The sequence below is a fragment of the Protopterus annectens genome, chromosome 11.part0 (assembly GCF_019279795.1).
Source record: "Protopterus annectens isolate FY-2018-M chromosome 11.part0, PAN1.0, whole genome shotgun sequence".
In the NCBI taxonomy this organism is placed as follows: domain Eukaryota; kingdom Metazoa; phylum Chordata; order Ceratodontiformes; family Protopteridae; genus Protopterus; species Protopterus annectens.
In genome coordinates, this window is record NC_056745.1 from 567425110 (window position 1) to 567445949 (window position 20840).

At 37.9% G+C, this 20840-nt stretch overlaps 1 protein-coding gene across 1 annotated transcript in view; it reads left to right on the plus strand.

The window, feature by feature from the left end:
- OTOGL (otogelin like) overlaps nt 1–20840 on the plus strand; it is a 3472886-nt gene that overhangs the window by 221250 nt on the left and 3230796 nt on the right. The window contains exon 5 of the mRNA XM_044088067.1: nt 14375–14473. Coding sequence (XP_043944002.1) covers nt 14375–14473 — 99 coding nt within the window. The remainder of the gene's footprint in view (nt 1–14374; nt 14474–20840) is intronic.

Sequence of the window (20840 nt, forward strand, 5' to 3'; positions counted from 1 at the left end):
CTAAAGCCAAAATCACAGCATCCATGGGACCGGACAACATCCCAGGCTGCGTTTTACACAAGCATTAGAATGAACTGGCTCCCCACCTAAGAACCATGTTCAATAATAGCCTCGCATTAGGCTTTGTGCCCACTGAATGGTGCACAGCAATAGTTATCCCACTCCACAAAGGGGGAGCCACCACTGATCCCAAGAACTATCATCCTATTAGCCTGATGAGCCTGGTCTGCAAGGCCATGGAACATATCATCATGAAACTCATAAACAAAGACATTGGTGACCTCCAAACTCTGGATCCCACCCAGTTCGGGTTTGTGAAAGGCAGATCATGCCTCCTGAACCTGATCGGCTTCTTTGAGGCAGTCACCAAAACCGTAGATGAGGGTAAGGTGGTTCACACAGCCTATCTTGACCTTGCCAAGGCTTTCGACAACATCCCCCATTATGGAATTATAGCTAAACTCACTAAACTAGGTATAAATCCCTATGTCACAAGATCGGTTGCCAACTGGCTCACTGACAGAACCCACACTGTAAAAGTTGCAGACTTCAAATCTGACCTCAAACCAGTGACAAGTGGAGTACCACAGGGTTCAGTCCTGGGATCACTCCTGTTTGGTATCTACTTCTCTGAAGTACAGGCTAACACAGAAGGCCTCTGGCTAATGAAGTTCACAGATGACTGCAAACAAGGAGCCATAGCTAAGTCCCCAAATGGTGTGGACATCCTACAGAAGGGCCTCGCTGAGACAGATGCTTGGTGTCAGAGCCATGGCCTCAAGCTCAATGCCAAAAAGTGCAGTGTCATCCCATTTGGCAAAAACTCTGTACCCATGAGCTACCACATAGGCAGCAATCTGTTTAACACCGAATATGTGATAAGAGACCTTGGGACCCAGGTGGATAGTAGTCTCTCCTCTGATAGTCACATTGCCACAGTAGTCAGGAAGTCCTTCTACATGGCACACCTCATCATAAAAGGTTTCTCATCCAGGAAAAAAGATGTCATTGTTCCCCTCTACTCCACACTCATTAGACCCATTATAGAGTACAACGGCCCTTTTGGAATGTACCTCACAAGACATCTTCAGCAGCTGGAAAAGCCACAGAAGTACCTCACAAAGAGTATTACTGGCCTCAAACAAATGCCCTACACTGACCGTCTCAAAAAACTCCAGCTTTACTCCGTAGCGTATCGCCTACTCTGAGGTGATCTATGCCTAACATATAAAGCTATGTCAAACCGAGAGCTGTTGGACATGCTACACCTAAAGAAATCCCAATCCCTCTGAGCTACCTGCTTTAGGGGACCTAAACCTTGTCACCACAATAAACAGGACATGCTGGAGGGATAGATTCCTGTCCCAGAGACTTCCCATACTCTGGAACAGGCTACCCATCTATGTCAAGCAAAGTTCTTCATTAGCACTCTTCAAGAAAAATCTTGATGAGTGGATGGGAAATAGGAAATACACCCCTGGGATCTCTTCTGTGTCTCTGCTCGACAGTGGCACAGGAAAATAACTTTCTTGGGTGGCATTAGCCAGGGAACCTTGTTGGCTAGGCTTACATAGGCCCTTGGTCCAATAGCCTAGTACCTACCTATGAACCTATGTGGTGTCCGGCTAATATCCCACCGGACTATCAGCAATAAATATGACATCCCTCATTTAAAACTCGGGTTAGTAATTAAGGAGCCTCAATCCTCATTACTGACTCCAGTGTGGAAGAGTCATGAAAAACACCAGAGCACAGAGAACACAAGAGTAATTTTTCACAGTTTCCCTAAGAGCACAACAAAAACATGCTCTTTTTTCCACAGGGACTGCACTATATACCTCTGTCTACCCCAAATGTAATCCCTTATTGTACGCTTCAGAGCAATGTGTTCCAGTTTAAGACCTCTGACTCACTCACACTCAAAAGAACATTTAAATCTCACACACTCAAACACTTATGGGAAGCCTGACACAGATTTCCAGCTGTGTCCCCTCCCCAGTACAAATGGCAAACACTGCCATCAGAGTCAGACAGGTCTACACACCCTTCCAAGGGTGATCAATTATTAAAAATTAAATATCAAAATAAATGATAGCAATGACCAGAAGCAGCCAGGCATTCAAGATGACCTGGGGAGTATCAAACAGCTGTAAACACTCTCTAATCTCTAAAGAACACATGATTGTCCAGCCACAATGTAAAGTAATGAAAAAAATGTAATAAGTAAAATGATTACAAAAATGTAAATCAATAACTTTCAATAAACACCAGAAATCAATCACCAGAAATATATAATTATACTGTAGAATAGGAGACAATCATTTTAGAAAAACTCTATCTAAATAACCAAACTTTCCCAGTCTAACTAGAGAATACTGTCCCTGATCTAATCTAAAACATAACAGCAAGGCAAGGCAAAGGCAGGCTTCCAGTTTACGGTGAGTCTTTTTTCTTGGATATTCACTGCACAGCACTGCAACTCATCACTAACTGCTGCACTTAACTAACTGCTCAGCACTAACTGCTCTTCAACTGACTTGTTGTAAAAAAAAAAAAAAAAAAAAATAACAGTTAGCTGTTTGAAAAAATTCTTTCTCCAGTCAATCATCTGTTCAAATAATCACATAGCAACCATGAACATTCTAATGACATCACCTATTGATTAGTTGATTCTCCACAGACAGTTTGTACTTTAGAATCTCCCTCACAAACATGTGCAATTAGAAATGTATCAAAACACTGACAGATTCTTTAAACATTTTGAATAAACTCAACATTTTAAAACTTATTTACAGTTTTACAATTAGACATGTTGGCATACAATACAAGTTAATCTGGGAATATACACAAATCTTCTTTACAATGAACCTTATCAACAAAGATATAGGAGACCTCCAAATGCTCGACCTGAGACAGTTTGGCTTCATTAAAGGGAGATCCTGCCTCTTGAACTTGGTGGACTTGACAGTTACCAAAACCCTGGATGAAGGCAAATCCATGCATATGGCTTACCTGGACCTAGCCAAGGCCTTTGACACTATTCCTCATGCTGGCATCATTAATAAACCCACCCAGCTGGAGATCAACCCATATATTGTCAAGTGGGTTGTAAACTGGCTCACTGATAGAATGCACACAGTCAAAATATGTGGCTGTACCTCCATCAGCAGACCCATAACCAGAGGTGTTCCATAGGGATCTGTGCTGGGGCCTCTATTGTTTGGAATCTTCTTCTTGGATCTACAGACTAAAACAAAAGGCTTATGGCTGACAAAGTTTGCTGATGATTGCAAACTGGGTGCAGTCATCGAGTCCCAAAATGATGTCAACATCCTACAAGAAGGACTTACACAGGCAAAAGACTGGTGCCAAAGTCATGGGCTAAAACTCAATGCAAAAAAAATGCATTATCATCTCCTTCAGCAAGGGCGACATCCCTGCAGATTACCACATTAATAACAGCACCCTTAGCACAAAATCAGTGGTGAGAGATTTGGGCACACAGGCTGACAACAATCTTTCCTTGGACTACCACGTTTCCACAGTGGTAAGAAAGGCTTTCTACATTGCCCACCTCATAAGTAAGGGCAATGCATCCAGAATAAAAGAGGTTATAACCCCCCCTGTACTCCTCACTCATCAAGCCAGTAATAGAGTACAATGCTATCTTTGGTATGCACCTTACCAGGCACCTGCAGCAACTGGAAAGACCTCAAAGGTTTCTTACAAAGAAAATTCTGGGTGTTCAGCATATATCATATATTGAGAGAATGAAATCACTGTCACTATACTCTGTGTCTGACAGACTACTCAGAGGTGACCTCTGCCTTGCATATAAGGCAATCTCAGATCCTGGTCTAATGCAAATGCTGCACATTCATAAATCAAATGGTATAAGATGCACTCGCTCTAGTATGTGACATCAACAGGACGTGCTGGAGAAACAGATATGTCTCACAGAGGTTACCTCTCCTCTGGAACCATCTTTCAATTCAGGTGAAGCAGAACCCCTGACTGACCCTATTTAAGTGTAATTTGATGATTGGATGGGAAAATGCAAATTCACCCTGGGCATTTCACCTGTGTCTCATTTGGGCAGGGACAGCAGTTGTTGACTTAGTTCCGCTTAATACCTTGATATTTTTGAACAGAGGTTGTACTTGGCTAGGCTTGTAAGTGCCCTAGGGCCATAGCCTTGTAACCTCCTATGATTCTATGATTCTGATGCTGGAATACCATTGAGACTCCTCCAGTTCACCTTCAGAAGAGCAGCCATTACTCCCGTTCTACAGACATGGACAGCACCAGTGTCCCGTCACAGTCACCTCCAGCAGTGGGAACATTGTCCCTTTCCTGACCAGCAGACCTGGCAGGCAATGATGATTCAGCAGAGGCATAGCTAGGGTTGGATAAAAACAGCAGCTGCCCTGGTTGCAAAGAGTTAGAGTGCTTACCTGGGAGATGCTAATCAGTCTTCAGTGCATTACCGGCATTTTCTGAATGCCAGTACTGCCTTTGCAGTTAGAACTGAAGTGCTGTAGTGCTCTGTGTCTTCAGTGCAGTACTGTCAATCAGAAAAGGATGTCAATATTGCATTTGCAGTCAGACTTCAGAAATGAAATGCTGTTACGGCTACACTGATATTACTCAGGAACAGATGCAGTGGCAGGTGGAATCATCAGTGATCATAGCCTGTCCTTCTCCTATTCCAAAAAAGGGAGTGCAGAAGCACAACTCAAAAGGAAGAAATGATCACACACGTGCACACACACACACACACACACACACACACACACACACACACACACACACACACACGCACGTACACAAACACTGTAAAAACACAGTTGTAGTTGTGCAGTGGAGTGGTGCAAAACACATAAATACCCCATTGCCTGGAGAGATGCTTCTACCTTCTGCAGCAAGCAGCCATATTAAGGTGTGTTCTTCAGTAGCTGCAGACAAAAATTTATACTAAGTATTGCTGCTCAGCAGCATACATACTAAAACACAGTGGTACTGAGCAAATGAAACAGGCTTTTTCTAGCTCCCTGTCATAAATCTCTGCCTCTCATTGTCAGGGTATGATGAGTTGACGCCACATCAGGTCATCATAGCAGTGATGGCATTGCTGCCTGAGTTTGCAAGCTATTCCTGTTTATTTTCATAAGCATACACACTTCTCATGATATTAGATGGATTTTCTTTACAGTTAGACCAAGCTTTGTCTCTTTGTCTCTTTAGAATTTTGATTTCAATTGTAAGCCAAATGCATTTCTGGACATATAGCCCACACACACAAGGGAAGATACAGTTCTGGATAGCAGAAATGGTATCATTGAAATATAACAAGGAACTTTCAATGCTGTCAGTTTGGTAAATGGGAGACCAGTTGATAAAAAGCAGATGAGAATCAGGCATAGACAGTTTATGTATGGGGAACGGTTGACATGTCACTGTTTAGGGTTTAGATTTTGTAGCTTTGAAGTACCAATAGAATAGCACTTAAGAACAGTCACTTAGAAAGTTTGGTAGAATTATTTTAGTGTTAATGTATTGATGGGCCAAGTTGTTAGAAACAAGATCGTTTCACGAATGCTGCCTTGTCTTAAGGTTGGGCCTGGTTAGCTGCTTTATAAGTTGTTCTACGTTGCATCATGCTGTTCAGCTGTTGGCTTCATGGTCATTAGCACCCAAGTTAAAGCCCCCAGAATAACTCCATCCCTGTTCCCTAATGGACCATGCCATGTGGGAACATTTGCAAGACTGTGTTTCAAATAGTAGCAATTTAGGAAGTTGGGGGAGTATAAACTGAAGCAATGTTAAGTTGAGTATGGTTCTTAATGTCAAATGAGTTTGCTAACACTCAGGGGCTTTATCATTAACCTGCTTAGTTTTTGAAAAGACAGTGATTTACAGAAAGACATGTTGCTTGATAAGAAGCATGACTCTACCACAAATTCTTGGACCAAATCTAAAGTCTTACAGGATACTATACTTGTCTTGGATGTAAATGGGAAGGCAGAAGGAATCTGTTAGCCAGGTCTCAGTAACACTTGTTGTTTATACTGCAAGTATTAGTGCATGCAATTTGTAAACAGCTGTGACTTTTGTCACTGTGCTAGCATTGTTAGAGTTGGGATAGTTTAAAGAATAATGGGTGTTACAAGATATTGTGGGATTTGCTGATTGTTGAAGAGGGCTAGGATTGGTTTGGATGTCTCTGGATTTAATTAGTTTTCAGCTGTAGGTAAAATAATATAGAAGAGAGGTAATTCTTAAAGATAGTAGTAAATGTAATTTGTTGAAACAGATGTGTTTGTATATTGTTGCATGTGTAAAAATGTCTGACTGTGTGGGGGCACTAAACTAGGAACATAGGATACTGCAGGGATTACGTACCAAAATGATAGGATATTCTAAGGTTCTATGTCAGGAATGAGTACAGTAGCAAAAAATGTGGTTGGGGCTGTGCATAGCAGTAACTACAGCTGTTTCCTACACCTTCACTGGAAGAGACCTTGCATATAAATTTGTGCATGTCATGCAGCATAGCATATCCACCTAGTGAATAACATATTTTGTTATTAGGTGTACAGGTGCTGTCGTGATCACCTGAGGGAGGCAATATGTAAAAAAAACTTCAATACATATGTCCTCCAATTGTTCTCTTGTAAATTGATTATCCAATCTCTCTTCCCAACCTTTTCTAACCACCTCTGATTGATTCCTATAGTTATTGTGCAATATTTTATATGCCTGACAAATTATCCTTTTTTTAACAGCAGCTTATGTTCTATCCTCAACTAAAAACTCTACCACATCAGGTCTTTTACTTAGGTTCCCCTTATCCCTCTCTTATTTTCTATACTCTTATAACAATCACTGGTAGGTACGAATGTCTTTAGCTTGCAGTCCAAATGTCTTCTTGGCCTCTTCCCATTCTGTTACATTTCCCTCTCTAGTTATTTACTTCTGATACTTTGGTTCATTTGCAATTTTTCTCCAGTAAATTCCAGCCCCCTGTTGTCTGTTCACTGTACCCCTATTGGCATTCACGCCTATTGGCAAAATTTCCTTTCTCCATTCCCATGCTCAGAGTACTTTCTGTGACTTTATGAATATAATATTCTGTATGGCTGTTACTATATATCCAAACATCCCACTCTCTCCTTATTTCTGGAATTTCCTCATCTCATCTTTATCCCTTTCCACTTTTAATTATAGATTTCTGCTTGTGTTATGTATATGAGCCTTAACTCTGTATATCTACAATATACCTTAAAATCAAGTACTCCTAAACCATCTTGTCCTATTGGAAGGATCAGCTTATTCTACTTGACCCTTGCCCTCTTCCTCTTCTGGATAAACTCCTTCAACTCTTTATTAATTATTGACCACAACTTCTCCTCTGGTTGATAAAAATGTGCTTGACTTGTATCTAAAACTAAAGGGACTAAAAACACTTCCAGTGCATATAATGTACTATTCATAAACAAGAGCTTCCACTTTCTTAGTTTTTATATTATCTTTTGTTTATTCTCTTCCACATATCTTTAGCTGCCATAACAGAAGTCATTTTAATTCATACCCCTAAATATCATTTTATCATTTCCCCATAAATATGGGTATTGCTGAATCAATTCAGGTAGGGGGTTGTAATTTACAGCTATATACTTTGCTTTTTCTTCATTAATTTTATTTCCCAAAAAGACTTGAAATGGTCCCAAAATGTTTCACAAGACTTACATGTCCTTCTCTAGTTTTATCAGGTACAAAATAATGTTGTCTGCAAATAAAGCCAACTTTCTTGATTACCATACCAGTTATATACTTGAATTTTTGAGTCCCTTATTTTCTTTGCCAATGGCTCTAAATATAAAACAAGTAAAAAATGGGAAAGAAAACACCCTTGCCTGGTTCTTCTGTTCAGACACAACTTATCAGAGAGGAGCCCTCCTGTTTTAATTCTTGCCTCTGATCCCCAGTATACCCTCCTTATTTACCTTATTATTTTATCAGGGAATGCAAATACTTCCATTGCCCTACTCATACTGTGTTAAATCTTTTTCTGCATCAAGACCCACCAACAAAAGTGATATTTTATTATATTCTGCTTCCCTCTGGATCATCATTTTTCTATTAATGTTGTCAAATGTTTGCCTCCCCTCTACAAAACCACACTGATCTATAGCTATCAATTTTGACATTATCTTTGCAATTATTTAATCTATCAAAGACATAAAGACTTTATAATCATGGTTTAAAATTGAAATGGGTCTATTCAAAGCTGGGTCAGACAGGTCTTTACTGTCTTTAGTTATTAACAGCCACCACAGTTTTCTTCCAGGCTGTTGGTGCTTCCCCTTCTTTAAAATAGTTAAACACAACCTTCCAGATCTTTATCACTTTCTTCCCTCCTAGCTTCCAAACGTCCACAGGAATACCGTCTGTTCCTGGAGACCTTCCTGCAGATTGATTATATGTCACCATTTATATCTCATCTCCTCTTATCTTAACTGTTAATTTTGGAGCCTCATCTACCTCTAACTTTGCCATACTTAAGTCTTCCATAAATGTTTCAGTTTGTGCTATGTACAACTTTTCATAAAATTTCCAAAATACAACTTTACAACTTTACAGAATCATTGTTTTGTTATAGGCTCCCTAAGTTTGGCAACAACCCTTTCAAACTTCTGTTGTCTAAGTCATTGTGATAAAAATGTTTGTGCTCTGGAGTTATTATCAAAAAATAGTTACTTGACAGCAATCATGCATATTATCCAGATACTTTCTTATTTAGCAGCACGCAGTTGCGCCTCTTCTTTCTTCTGTGATGTTCCATCTACTCTGCAATAGTTTAACCTTTGTCAGCCTCTCTAAATAATTCCTTTTACTTCTTAACCATATTTCTTTTTCTTTTATTTATACCCTATTTTTAAAGTCCACTTTCATTTTATCCCACTCACTAGCCATAACGTCTGAAGAAATTTATATCTTCCCTAATAGCTCTTGAATAATTTCCATTACCCCTTCCTTAAATTTCTCTCTTTTTAACAGGTAGGTGGACAAGTGCCCATGTCTCATTTTTACTTCATTACCCTGCATTTTTATCTGAGTTTTTATTGCACATGATCTGAAATAGTTATTGAATGTGTGTCAAAGACTTCAATTAAATGCACACGTTCCTGGGAAATATAATTTGGGTCTAGTCCATTCCAATTATTGTACCTTGGGGAATAATATGTAAATTATCTCTCTGAGCTCCTACTACTGAATTGGCATCTTCCATACCAAATATTTTCATACATTTCTTCAGAAATCTACCCACTTTTGTTCCCAGATACATCCTCACTGTTGCAAATCACATTCCAGTCCCTACCTACAAGTAATATTCCCTGCTGAAAGCTGATTATTTCTTCCAAACTTTTCGTAAGCTTCATAATATCAGTTTTAGGTGGAATATAAATACATGCCAACATAATCCTCCTCCCTTGCCACCAAGCCCTTACTGCCACAAATCTACCATTACTATCTTTTTTTCTCTTCTATCACTATTAGAGTTCCTCTATCAGTTAGTATAAGTGCCTCCCTTTTCATTTGTCCCTGATATTCTGCTGACTATCTATCCTGAAATCCTTTCTTTATCAAATTCATATGCTCATTTCTTTTCAAATGAGTCTCCTGAGGCATTGCTATTTGCAGTCTGCATTTCTTAATGCAATACAATGCTCTTTCCCTTTTGTCTATACCTGTGAGGCCATTTACACTCTAAAACAATATGGATGGTGTAGGCATTATGATAGGAAGTTTTTATTCCCACCTATTGTACACAACAGCTTTTTGAAATGTGTAATTCCATCATTTGTGTTACATGTAACCATTAATGTTTGTCAGGTTAATCTTTCATACAGTTGTTTTTGTCATCTCTATTTGAACCTATATCACATTTTTCAAAGATTTTTATTCTAATGAAAACCCTCAAACAAAAAAGCAAACACGCCCCAGAACCTATTAACTTAAAGTCAGAAGTCTTGCTCATTGAAGCAAGATGAAAGCGCTTACATTTATAGTCCTTTGGAATAAATCCTTTTTTAGAACTTGTTTGCTGCTTGCGGCCTTTTTGCCATAGTTTGTAGTTATTATTTTTCGCCAGTTTGTGTGTAGTCTCCATCAGAGAAATCAGATCACATAAGTGTGCATACCTCCCCTGCCCCCGACGATAGGCATGCTCATCCTACCTGCCTGTGCTATCAAGCACCTGGGATAATATTTGAACACAGCCACTGGTGTAGACTAAGTTATGATATTTTTTTAATACCACAACATTTAAAAGTAACTTTAAATCTAGGTTTTACAGAGAATTTGAGGTTTTTCAACTGGGATGACACCCATTTTCTCCAAAGATCTGGGCAGAAAAATCCCAAATGAATGTCAGATATACAATACAGAATACAAATAAGCATGATACAAGTACCACAAGGTATAATGATGTTGTTACATGAATGAGAAAATTACTCTGCAATACAGACGAATACAGTGAAATGTTTTTGAGGTAATACAGTGTAGAAAAGACTCAATATAAGGAGCCAATGACGGTATACCATATACAGTTGACACTATTTAAAATTAATGGTACATCTATAACCTTCAGGAAGGAGAGTGCATTAACTGAATAACAGCCTAACTGAGGATATGAGCTTGGCAATCTGATAAACTAACAATAAGGACCTTGTAAACTGAGTAGTGAGGTGACTGATATTAATAATAGCGAAGGTATGAGCTGGCACAAATGCTAGGTATAGTTTTACCAGCATTGACTACTGCAATGTTTGGTCAGCGCATATTAAATGTGTGGTGAAAAAAGAGAAAAGTTGAAGTAAAGTGGGTAAAATGAAGCAAAATTAATATAAAGCTACTGAGCAGTTGGTGTGAAAATTGTAACCTCATAACATTTAGACATATTCAGTACATAGTAATAATAATAAAATTACTATGCCTCTGCATAAACTCAACTCTGTGACCTTGGAAAGGCTTACAAGATCAAGCTTGTCTAATATTTTAAAGGAATTACAGGGATTTGTAGTTATAATATATGGCCAGAGAAAATCCTGGAAGCAGCTTGAAGAAAAAGACAGGATTACAGACTGGCATAGGGTGACATATCAATTACATGTAACTTTTACATCAGAGGCATTTAGTGATTGAGGTGAATTTTTTTAGGGTTCTCATAATTTCTAATATTACACAGCAGTATGTTCCAGACATAAGCAATGGAGACATGGAAGAGGCTTTTCCATTCTGGTTGTGGCTTCTACTTTGCTTTATTAATTGTTCTCCAGAGGAAAAGTGGTCAGAAGGAAGAATTATGAGAGAGAGATGAGCAGGGAGATTGGCAGTGTCGACAGGTAAAATGCAACAGGTATAAATGTAATATATGGGCAAGTGTTATCCCTTTTAGATTACTTTATATGTTAAACAGAGTTTGAGCATCCTATAGTACCATTGCTGGGGTGCAGGTGAGGGCATAGACCATTTCCATAGTTGTCTTGATGATAGCCCTTGAAGTCAGCTCAGACCTCTGTGCTGGGAATATCCAGTATAGGGGAGTAACTATGATTAAGACAAATAGGGGAGACTAGATGTTTTCCAGGTGTGAAGTTAAAAAAAACATACAGAAAAACACTAAGAAAGTATAAGCTGGGAGGGGAAGATGAGCAGTGGTATACTACTGCTAGCAGATAAAATGTGAAATGGCATAGGGAAAAAATGGAGTGGATTCATAAGGAAAAAGAGGACTAAAGTGGTGATAGGTTCCTGGTAACCAAATGAAAGGAATAAAAGTGGATAACTATAGATAAAAAATATAACAAACAAAGGAATGAGACTGTGCCAAAGAAGATCAAATGATGGAGGGAGAAAGTGGGTAATTATCTCAGTGAATTTTAAGTTACCCACATTGATCTGGAACATACTGGCATCCAAGGTGAACAGAGACAATGAAATAAAAATAATTGCCAAGAAGGAAGTAAAACAAAGGTGAAGAAACAAAACAATGTTAAATGTTTGACATAGTGCAAAGAAAAGCTGAGGAGATGAAGGATTGGAAATAACTACCACTGGCTAACAACAATTGTACAGCTGTGTGGGTTTGTTATTATATCAGATATGTGGAGTCTGCATTAAATGTATCATACTACAGAAGTAAGTGCAGACTATGGGAAAATTGGAACGCCATGGAGGCTGGGGAGGGATCTTGCAGGCGTATTATGGGAAAGAATAAAAATGAGAAGTAATGAATAAGGGGTGCAAAATGTACAGCAAGCAGAAAAAGAAATATACTTTTAAGGCTTAAATGACAAATGTAAGGGGTAAACATTTCAGGAATTTAACAGAAGAGTGAAGGGGATGAACTCGCTAAAATCTATGTAGGTCAGGAGGGTCACTACAAGTGTGGGCAGATACCTGGTCACAGGAATTAAGAAACTAAAGAGAACATTCTTCAGGTGTATAAGGAAAAGAGTAGGACAGGAACAGAGAAATCTATGATATAAAGAAAGGGATCACTGGCTACAAAGAAGTACATGGAAAGACCAAAATTCTAAATTAGTTATTTTTCTCAGTGTCCACTGGTTAAATGTAGGAATGGTGCCATCAAGGGACATGGGCGGAAATGGAAGCTAAGGGTGCATAGGAAGATAGGGTTTTAATGGAGAAGGAATGGCAAAAACACCAGGAGAAAGCACCCGGACTAGATTAGCTATACCCAAGGATAGCCAAAGACTCATAGTAATATGGATGGAGGTATTTGCAGACATTTTCAGCATATGTTCGCTTCTGCTGCCAGTTAGCTAAACTTCAGTGTTGAGGAATGTTATGGGTAAAAGAGCAAGAAGCGTAAGGCAGTCTTTGGGAAAGAGCAGTTTTATGACTAGATCTAGGTAATGAGGGTGATAGGAAAGGGACGTGCAGTTTCCACTGTTTTTCAAGACTTTAGCAGAACTTCCAAATCCACGCAACACTGATGACTGATAGATAGTTTTATGGGAAATAATTTGTAAATGTGTAGAAAAATTATAACAGAAAAGAGGCAGAGAGTTGTAGTGAAGGGTTAGATTTGGAGAAAAGGTTGTTGTTGATCCCTGCTGTTTCATAATGAATGGTACTGGACTGAGCAGTAATAACTTCTTTACTGATGACTTTAGAGTCATTGGTGGTTGGGGGAAGGAATCATCTTACATGTGGATTTTAGCAGGCTGGTAGCATGGCCAGACAGATGGCACATGAAATTCAATTCCTAGAAGTGCATCTAGAGAAAGGCAATCTGGAATATTATGTAATGTGAAGGATGTCAGCTCTATCATACTCAACAGAAAAAGACTCAGAGGTGATTGTTACAACAGAGATAGGTCACCACAAACACAATGAGAGGGCAGTAGCTAGGGTCAACAGACTAATGCATTATACTGCAACAGAGGTAGAGGCAGTGGAAAATAACTGTGACTATCTCCTGTTCAACACCACGAAAGGAACTTTTCTGGTCTATTTTGCCCAATTCTGAAGGACCATGCAGGAATAATGATATAAAGCTGATAGAAATAATACAGATAAAAGTTACTGGTATTCTTGGGTGACTAAAAAGGGATTCTTACATTAAATAATTAGAGCATTGTGACTATCCTTTGTAGAAAGATGGTAGGGAGGCAAGTTATAGTAGGTATGCACAACTGGATTATAGAGTAATGTAAGATGAAAAACTGAAAAAGCAGTATATGACAGGTAGAAATGTGGTATGTCTACAGTCTGAAGGGGCCTTGGACAAGATACTTCTTCAAGGAAAGGATGTCAAATAATTGGAATGACCACCTGAAATGTGTGGTATGGGAAAAAGCAACATTGTCTTTCAAGAAGACATACAGTAGGCAGGCCTGCTGGAAGTGGGGAAGAGAGGCAGTTGTAGGCAGCTAACCCTATCAATCAGAGGAACTAAAACGTCTCCTGTCATCTGGCTGTGATTATTTATTAAGGTATGAAGGTTACACTCTTATAATAGTTTAGAAAATCACTATTCCTGGAGAGGAAATGGGTACACATTCAGTGACAATGTTGGTTAAACTTCAAAATGTGTATTAAAAGAGCTATTGAAAGGTATTATGGAAACACCCATATTGAATCATCAACACACACAGAAATGCAAGCTGCAGTAAAGACCAGTTATTGACCAGTAATGCTTTTAGCAGAAAATTATTTGTTTCAGAACAAGGTATAATGATAAAAGATTTCTTAGAAGTACTTTACACTAGATCAAGTGTCACATGCTAGGACACTATTACTCTTTTACAAAAAGTACTCATAATTATATTTTGATTTGCAGCTCCTTGTTCTGAAGATTGCCTTAATGGAGGTGTGTGTACTCAGAATGGATCATGCGACTGCAGTTTTCTACTGGGAGTTGGAAACAGATGCCAGATTGGTAGGTCAATGTAAAAAAAACTGCATTTTTTGTCATTTAAGTTTTCCAGCACATCTGTTTTTAACTAAGTTATGCAAGATAAGAATGTAGAAAATATATAATCGTGCTTAAATGTAATCAGGTACCTGGGTATTGTTAACCATTTCTCTACTGTGGTACTGTAGTCCCAAACCATAACTACCAATTTATTTTTTGCATTATTCCAATTCCAACTATCCAGACGTCCCCCTATACTTTTCTATGTAATCTTACTGACTGCACATTGTAGCTGGCTTGTGCATTTATGATCTGGTAAGGAATGTATGTAATGGAAGACTCTGTATAATTAATATTTTCTGAATAGACATGCTTAAAGTTATTGCTTATATTTTTACACAGCATTCTGTCTTTCCATGGCAGTACTGGTTTTGTGTTGGCTTATGGCCATATACAAGTACAATATATTTCTTCAGGCACAAAGATACCTCTGCAAAAACCAGTCATATCAAAGCAATCTAGTATGCAGATGGATAAATCATCAAAATTATGTTTTACTGATAAGAAAACTTTGTAATTGCTGTTAATGAGGAATAGTGTCGCTGTATGAAACTGAAAGCAGAACTGGTGCCAAATTCTTCCTCTCTAAAAACCTCTGTCCCATCTTTTTTTTCTGTTATGCAGTACAGTAGTATAAATGGGTTTCCCATAACAGTTTAGTGCAAAGCAAAAATGCTCTCAGTAAAACCAATTTCCTTTCCCAGTCTGTAATAATTTTACCATGTAAGGAATCTGTAAGCTGTAGAACTCCTACAATACAGCATAGAGTTCCCCATTCCTTACTGGTTGTACTGCATGCATACTGGCATGTGTAGTGTATATAGCACCATTTCCAGTTCAGCAGTACAGTATGATGTACATTACACTACTTCCAATCATTAGCGGACCGGAGTTCCACTGTGGCGACCCCTAACCGGGAAAAGCCGAAAGACACAACAACAACAACAACAACAACAACAACAACACTACTTCTCTGTGATATCGTCTTTCAGTTGTATATGGAAAAATCACTTTCCCATCCCACTATATACTAACTCTATCACACACAGTAACTGCGTACTGTACTACTTCTATTTCTCAAGACATAACTCTCCTGTCTGTATTAATACTGTTGCACAAAGAAAAGTATCAGTTTTAACTTTTTCTATAATTCTACACATAATAATATATAAAACAAAATGCATGAGCTACACTTGGTGAAATCAGTTCCCTTGATCCATGTGCATTAATTTGACAAGACACATACAAATACTTGCAGACTGTATTAATTGCACAAAGTAGAACTCCTACTTTTATATTAATACTACTACTGTCCATGGAATAGCATCTGTACAGCACAATTCCCATTTGTATTACTTGGTCTGTGCACAGAATGGATCTGTCAGTGTAAACCATGTAACTGTATGCTGTTTCCCTGTTAAACACCACATTGCATTGTATTTTCAAACATATAACATAAAGTAAAGCATTTATATTCTATTTGATATAAATTATCTGTACTGTGCCATCATAATATAACCTTTGCTAATCAACACCACAGCAGAATTTATGAAGCCTTTAGGTGTTAAGTGGAACTGTAAGCTATAGTAGCTCTGTTTTCAGTCCAAACCATGTTGGTGATTGTTGTTTCCCTATTAAACACAGCTGCTAATTATATTTGCAAACATGTAAAATGAAATTAATTTGTTTTCTTTTTATATTTTACCATAAATTCTCACTACTGGGCATTACAGAATAGTGTTTGTAATCTCACAACCATGCAGTGTAAAGCATCTGCAAGCACTGGGCATCACAGAACAGTGCTTGATAATCATATCACGTTGGTCTGTATTGCACAGTGCACAGAATGATATTTATGTCCATAAAATGGACTATTCATCTTGTTTTTATATGTCTATATCTTGTAAGTACTGGGCATCACAGAATAACTCCTGTCAATCAAGACTATGTCGGTGTATATTAATTTCCTATTAAACTGGTCACCAAAGGTAATACTTGCCAGCAATGAGCTTCACAAAACAGTGCTTGTCAATCAAAACCATATTGCTTTAAGTTGCTTCCCTTTTGAATAGTGCACCAAATAATATTTAGAAATGTGTATAATAAAGTCAAATACTCCTCTTATTTCTACTTGACTATAACTGCTCAGTATCAATCATAACAGCATTTCTCAAGCAAAAGCATTTTGCTTTTAAAGCTGCTTTCACAAAGCAGCAAATGATATCTGGGCATCACATAATGTTTTTGCAATCAGAACCATGTTGCTTTATGTGTTTTTGCAGTTAAACAATGCAGCAAATAATATTTGCAGACATCTAAAATAAAGTCATATTCTTGATTTCACAATGTAATATGCTGCAAATTGTTGTCCCAGTCTTTTCTTAAGGAGTGTTCTTTTCCACTGAAGCCATCGAAACCTACTTAGTTAATAAAATGCTTTTTGTGTGCATGTGTGTGTGCGTGTGTGTGTGTGTGTGTGTGTGTGTGTGTGTGTGTGTGTGTGTGTGTATCATAAATTTTGATCCTCAAGATCGGTGTAGTGTAAATTATTTTGCCGTCTACCTCCAATACTAAATGAATAAAAGAAGCAGAAGCCACAGTTAACTATATAAATCACAAACTAGATATCAAATTAAACAAATACTTATGTAAATAACAGCAGAAAATATATAAAAAGCAAACTGTGAACAGCTAAAAATAATAACTATAATGAGTTTTTTCTACCTCATCTAATTAATGGTGTGTGCTTTATATTCAATGAGTCAATTGAGTCGTTCCTGATTCCTGCATCCCTGAAATGTATTAAGTGGGTAACTGCAGAATGGATGACTGAAGGAGCAATGATAAGAATGCTAAAAACACACACACACACACACACACACACACACGTCATGACTGCTAACCGAGTAGTTATAATCTAACATTAGTGAAAAATGAACACAGTAGCTGATAAAAATACAGCAAAATACAATAAACCTTAATTAACTTAAAAAAGTCAAATATCCTGTATACCTACTATTTGCTAATTGTCAAAAAAAGTTAAAAAACTTTACTATTACTGACAAAGGAGAAACCATTATGAGCTGCACTTAAAAACAGTTTAACTTAAGCTATTCCACCATGACTACCCTCAAAAAATATCACAGAAGCAACATATACAGCAACTATGTATTATGAAAAATATAACAAGAAAAAAACATTATAAACGTTCAAATACACTGAAGTGGATAGATCCTTGAAAACGATCATATTAACCAGTAAAGCCATTTCAATACAAGACATATTTCCAAACACAATGGTAGTGATAGATGTCAAATTACAAGTAATATGGGTATCTCAAGCCATCAAAGTCAAAACTACAAAATTCTAACAATATCAAAATAGAAGTAGGAAATATGAGCTTGGTCCATGGAGAGCCATGCTCGACCCTGGGAAACAAATACAAATAAATAAACAAATAAATAAATACAATTCAAGAAAATGCAGAAATAAGAGAAACACAGTAATTCAAGAACAACAAAAAATACTGATACATGTATAATGAAAAATGAACACTTTCAGAGAACAACAGAACTAGAAAAATATTTCATAGCAGCTGCTACAAAAAGGTAGAAACACTGGCCCAAAGAAAACTAAACAAAAGCCTCCTAAAATCAGCAGGGTTTACTTATATTATCTGACTTGAGTTTCAGACAGACAAAAGCCTGTAAAATGAAGAGCTGTTCACTGAGCTGAATGATCTGCAAGAAAATTATAAGGACACAAGGGATACAGACACAAAAATACATGAAGGAAGTGATTGTACCTCATCCCTGCTGGTCAGTCTTTGACAGGCATTACCCCACACCCAAAATGAGAGTAGGGCAGATAAGGGAGCACTGGCATATTGCATATATCACTACCTGTGGTACCTTTTGTCCAAGCTGGACTTTATGAGAGCTATGGAACATAACAACAAAATATAGGTGCCCCAAGTGTCCATTCATGATGAAGCACTCCCTACATTCTAAATTACTACTCATAAATATACTATACCACTGTGTTTCACTCATTTCTTGGATACGTACTGTTCCACATATGCCACACATATATCACTATTACCCTCATGCATACAGTTGCTACTAAAGTGATAGTGCTGCCTCAGGGCATACGTGCAGCTCATTGATGACACAAGATTGTCATGAAATGAGGGGCTCCTTTAGTAAGTTATCAGTTCATTGTATATGATGACATTGGCATGTAACCTGTAAGCACTATTGATGTGATGCTCTCAGCTGCACTAGATGCAGCAATGGATCTGAGACTTTCAAGTATTACTCCAACCAGTAACAGCAAAAGCATCTGAATGTATGAAATGAAAGAGAATCGCTAAAGAATAAAGAGTAAATACAAAACAAAGACCAGTTGAAACAATGACAAACAAAAACATAGTGAAGCAAAATTCACTAAGAACACAAAAGCATATATATTTATATATATATATATATATATATATATATTTATTTATATATATATATATATATATATATATATATATATATATATATATATATATATATGGGATTCGTACTGATCCCCGACAGCTGGCTCTGCCGAAGCAGAAATCAACGAACATACCGAAAGTGCTGTTCAACAAAGCAGCCCTTTCGGATAAGTATGCTCATTGTGCCAGTCGTACTACAGTGCGGATAAGGGAAAATTCCCTTTTCCCCACTGTAGTGTGACCTCGGAGTGAGAATATTAAAGTTGGGGGGGTGCAGGGGGCTTGCCCCCCTGCATAAAAGTAGATTTATTGTTTTGTTTTTTTTTAACACACTTTAACAAAAGTGCTTTTTTGGTGAAAGCACTTTTGTTAAAGTGTGTTTGGTTATTGTGGATTTGGGATGTTGAAGTTTCTTTCAACAGTCCTAGATCCATATATATATATATATATATATATATATATATATATATATATATATATACTATTGAAATAGTCGAACGGCATGTGTTCGAACTGAAGTGCCTGCGGTCAAATGGCATGTGCTCAAAAGGCACTTTTCCAATGGGCAGAATACTGAATCAGCAAACATCGACTAACCTATAGCGAATGGGTATTGTAGTTCGATTATCTGAGTTTGGCATTCTGAGTGGAGATCACGGTTCAGTGAGGAAGAGGGAATTAACCCATGTCCTCGCTGCAGTGTGATCTCTTGGTATATATATAATTTGCAGGAGGTGTGGGGGGGCGCAGTGAAAGAAATGTACCCTTCACTGTAGAGTGTAACAGTATGTTAAGGTGCATAGCATGGGTGACGGACGTCACCTCCTGCTTTGTCCAATACATCAAACTACGGGTGTTGATGTATTCATTTTCGATTTGACTGCTTTTTCGATGGTACAGATTCAGCATTTCGGGTATATATATATATATATATATATATATATATATCTATATAAAATATATATATATATATATATATATATATATATATATATATATGGTTTCACTTCCGAATCCCGATCTACTGAAATATCAAATTTTAGTAGCTCGAGACCGAAGTGTCGAAAATGCACTTGCGTGAAAGTACAGAATCCCGAATGCAGAAATGCTGAATGTGGAAATGTCAAATCTGCGGTTGTGGAGGAGAGTATGTGCTGTGGGATTCCCTGTGTTTGTGATGTGTGGTATGTGGATGTAGCTGGAGATTCAGGTAAGTGATGTTTTATTAGGGGTTTTAGGTAGGGATTTTAGTGTATGTGAGTGTGTTTGGAGTTTTGAGGTGTGGGCTAGGGTAGGTAGGTAAGATTGTGAGAGTAAGCGTTGCGAGTGGTGGTATTTGTACGTATGTGATGTGTGTTTGTGCAAGGGGAGTGTAGAATGTGCAGTGGTGGTTTTTGTGTGTTTGTGTTTTTAGTGTGACCTTGGCGTTAGTATACATATGTAACGGGGATGTTGGGGTGTAGCCTCCCCACATTGGGGGAGCAGGCTGGCTTGCCCCCCTGCTTATATGTGGGGTTCACGCATGTGTTTGTTTTTTTTGTGTTTATATGTGAATACTGCTATCTTAACAAAACATAGAATAAAGCTTGACAAACAAGAAGAAACAAAGGCTAGGATTCACAAAGGTGTACTTTACTATGGAGCAAAGCTATGTAGCACTATGTGGCAGTATAGTGAGTAACAAAATATGCAAACCAAGGCAGACAGCACTTCTGTGCAGCACAGAAACTCTGCAAGTTGGCACATCATTGCTATGAAACAATCAACACATTCATGCAGTGAACCCCATGCATACGAGTGCAAGTAACAATTCATTACATGTATTTTGCAATAACCAAATTACATGAT